The sequence below is a fragment of the Coregonus lavaretus genome (genome assembly GCF_964263955.1).
Source record: "Coregonus lavaretus genome assembly, chromosome: 32".
Taxonomy (NCBI): Eukaryota; Metazoa; Chordata; class Actinopteri; order Salmoniformes; family Salmonidae; genus Coregonus; species Coregonus lavaretus.
In genome coordinates, this window is record NC_140019.1 from 34,467,721 (window position 1) to 34,471,074 (window position 3,354).

The window sequence follows — 3,354 nt, forward strand, 5'->3', positions numbered from 1 at the left end:
GACTCCAGAGACAGACACAGAGCTGAAGTCAGTGTTGTTGCAATACACAGAAGTCGTGATCTAAATGTGGACAATATGATTTTCTTTCATCTTCTGAATCAAGACTAGGCATGAGACTAGACGTGATCTATTTATATGGGTCGAGATTATATCATGTGATGCATCCATCATGCAGCAGCAGTCAACATAATTTGGTTAAGAAAGTTGCCACCTGACTGCAATTCAAATGTACACCACTACAGTCACAACGTTGCTTTACACGCAGGTGCAATTAAAATAGGGCAACATTTCAACGCTGCTTACTGCGAGTAGGCCAGGCTATTGGTAAACCGAAAAAAACATTTTAAACGACTGAAAGTGATACTGTCAACAGTGTTCTTCAAATTCCCAAATGTGACAGACAGTCCAGAGGGCCACACGCATTACAAGAAGCCAGCGCTGTCGTTGGCAACAATCTCTACATTAGTTTCAGTCCATTGACGCTACAAGTAAACATATTTTGATCTTCAAAATATACATCTTCTACGCGCTTTCATTTTAGCAGTCGGCTATGTTAGAGAAGGATGCAGACAGCTATATATATTGGCCATTTAAATTAACCTTCTCAATGATCTGCATACGGATTACGCTGTTAATAAGATTATAGCAGCCAGCTAGCAATTGATACCCCCTGTTTACCTGGCAAGCTCGTAACATTCTTACCTTCAGCAGCCAAGCCCGATCAGTCGATCTCTTTTGCCAGAACGAATTGACCGAAAGTTACCTTTTGTGATCCCTACCAGAAAGGGAACCCGGAAACAACACGTCATCTGATTCCATATTTCTGGGCCAATGAGCTGTCGAAGCGGGATTCTTACTTCCTGCTTCTAGGTTCTTCATTAAATTAGTTGTATTATTGAATTGATCTAACTTTAGGTTATTAAATTACCTGGAATGTAAGTGGTATACCGTTGGTTGCATGAATGAAAAGCGAGGTAATGTAAAAACTTTCATTTTATCGTGTATGTTCCCGAGAGCAGTGGACAACTTTGTATCCTAAGTAAGTTTCTGCAACAAACACAACTCAATGGGCATTCATTCACAGACATTTTACAATGTTTGTTAATTGACCACCAGTGTACAAATTTCACCACCTTTTATTTACAGACACGAGTACATACGTCTTATTAGCCTCTGTCTCTTTACAGAGTATTTCATTGTTACCTTTTGTTGTGCCATTACCAGGACATGAAAAAGAATTATGCAAGAAATGAAGAAAAGCTGCAGAGAAATTGAGTGATCGATTGTGCCATCTCCTCTGAGAGAAAGCAGTGTCCCAATGTCAAAGTGAAGAGTAGTGGATATTTTCCTTCCGGTCATTTCTTTCCTTCCACCATGATGATGTGGTAGCCAAACTTGGTCTTGACGGGGGGGTCTGTGTAAATGGGTTTGTCCATGGTGCTGTTGGGTAGGGCGAAGGCAGCGTCCTGGAAGGGTCCAGTCATAGACCCTCTTGTCATCCAGCCCAAGTCACCCTGTCACAACCAGGGTAACACTACATTCAATATTGCCACAGTCACACAAAGGCTAAAACAGGGGTGTCTTCATAAGTCAGACACTGTTGCAAAATGTTTTCAGGTAGGTCCCTCCCGTTTCGTTGCTTTTGCGTCTGTTTGGTTCCTAGAGTAAACGGTTTCCGTTGCAAAAAGTTTTGCAACAGACCAAAAGTTCCACAACAGTCTATGACTAATGAATACACCCCCCAGTTCTCTCACCTGAACAACAATCTTGAAAAACAGTAATAAGTGATAGACAGCAAAACAGAGAGAGGATGCCATCCAGTGGACCTTTTAGGTACTAGCAGACAGCACCCCTTTCAGCTACATGATAAACCAATGCACATTTGAGTGATTGTAAGGGTTAATGTACGTTAGTTGGTGCATGGGAACTGCTCTCTTACCCCTTGTCTGGCTTTGTCTTCACTGTACTGTGAGGCCACTTCACTGAAGCGAACCCCAGCCTTCAGTTTCTCCATCGCCTCCATGCATTTACCATGTTTCTCACACAGGATATGTCTGACCTGGGGAGTACATCAAAATAACAGTTAGTCAATTTAGCTAGCGGTCTATGCTTACATGTGAACACACACACTCTAGTCAAAGAAGGTACAGTATGGTGTACCTAAAATGTAGCATTGCAGAGACTAACGAACATAGGTAGCTACCTTAACAGAAGTGCCTCCTTTTATAGCCTTCTCTTCTTGTTTTCCTTTGTCTCCACCCCCTGCAGCTGCTCCACCTGAATGATAACGTTCAACATAATAACATGACTTACACAGAGATCGCTACCTAGCTGCTATCTAACTGCACACAGGCTGTGTTGTACAGTTGGTTAGCTAGTTAGCATGTTCCTCATGCCTATTCGATTTAGTGAAGAATAAACTAACCTTTGCCTCCCTTGCCACCTTTTCCCCCATCCTTGGCACCTTTCCCCGCCTCCTTGCCACCTTTCCCCTTAGGTGGCATTCTTGAAAATAGCCTTTACTGAAAATGAATGGGACAACTGGAAAGAGAACTGCCAGCTACTACAAGGCACGCTTTTCTTCTTCTTCGGTAGGGTTTATCGGCGATTGGCATCCAACGTTATGGTGCATTACCGCCACCTACTGTACTGGAGTGTGGGCCAGCGACAGGGAGAAACAAAATCCTACCTGCCAGCCCAGTTCTTAAAAAAATATAACATATTTTAGACTATATGTAATGACGGAAGGTCTGCTCAATCCAAGATTACAACCAATTGATTACAGCATTACCCCAAAAATAGAGGAGGTAGGTGGCAGCGGGAGGAGGTAGGGAGGTCTGTCTGCCCAATATAACGGATCAAAGCTGGAAGAGGAATAAAAATAGCATAAATAGGAAAGTATACCAGTTTCAGTTGAGGACCAGGATGTTGACAGCTGTGCCATACAGATTGCAAAATATTTGGGAAGAGATTTTTGATGTACCGATTCCATGGTACAGGGTGTATGAGTTGATATATAAAACGACGCAAGATTCAAGACTTCGTGGTTTTCAGCTAAAAATATTGTACAGAATTCTTGCCACCAATAAAATGTTGAATATTTGGATACAGAATCAATAGACCATTTGTTTTAGTATTGCCCTCAGGTAGCCTGTTTCTGGTCTCAGGTTCAGGAATGGCTGAAAATGCATAAAATTGATCTAAAATTGACCCTAGAAATAGTATTGTTGGGAGATCGGGAGAGAGCTGGTCAGTCAATAACTAATATACTAATACTCTTAGTAAAATTATTTATCTTCAACTCGCCATCTGTGGATTCTATTTGATTAGATGGATTCAAATTGGATGTTAAAC

The 3,354-nt window shown here is 41.8% G+C and overlaps 1 protein-coding gene across 1 annotated transcript; it reads right to left on the minus strand.

The window, feature by feature from the left end:
- Nucleotides 1-1,120: 1,120 nt before the first annotated feature.
- pin4 (protein (peptidylprolyl cis/trans isomerase) NIMA-interacting, 4 (parvulin)) lies at nucleotides 1,121-2,587 on the minus strand. Its single transcript, XM_084150081.1, has 4 exons — nucleotides 2,426-2,587; nucleotides 2,204-2,277; nucleotides 1,940-2,059; nucleotides 1,121-1,514 (listed from the first exon to the last, which is right to left on the minus strand). Exons 1-4 carry the CDS (start codon nucleotides 2,502-2,504, stop codon nucleotides 1,356-1,358), a joined length of 432 nt encoding a protein of 143 aa, XP_084006207.1. The 5' UTR covers nucleotides 2,505-2,587; the 3' UTR covers nucleotides 1,121-1,355.
- Between the last annotated feature and the right edge of the window lie 767 nt (nucleotides 2,588-3,354).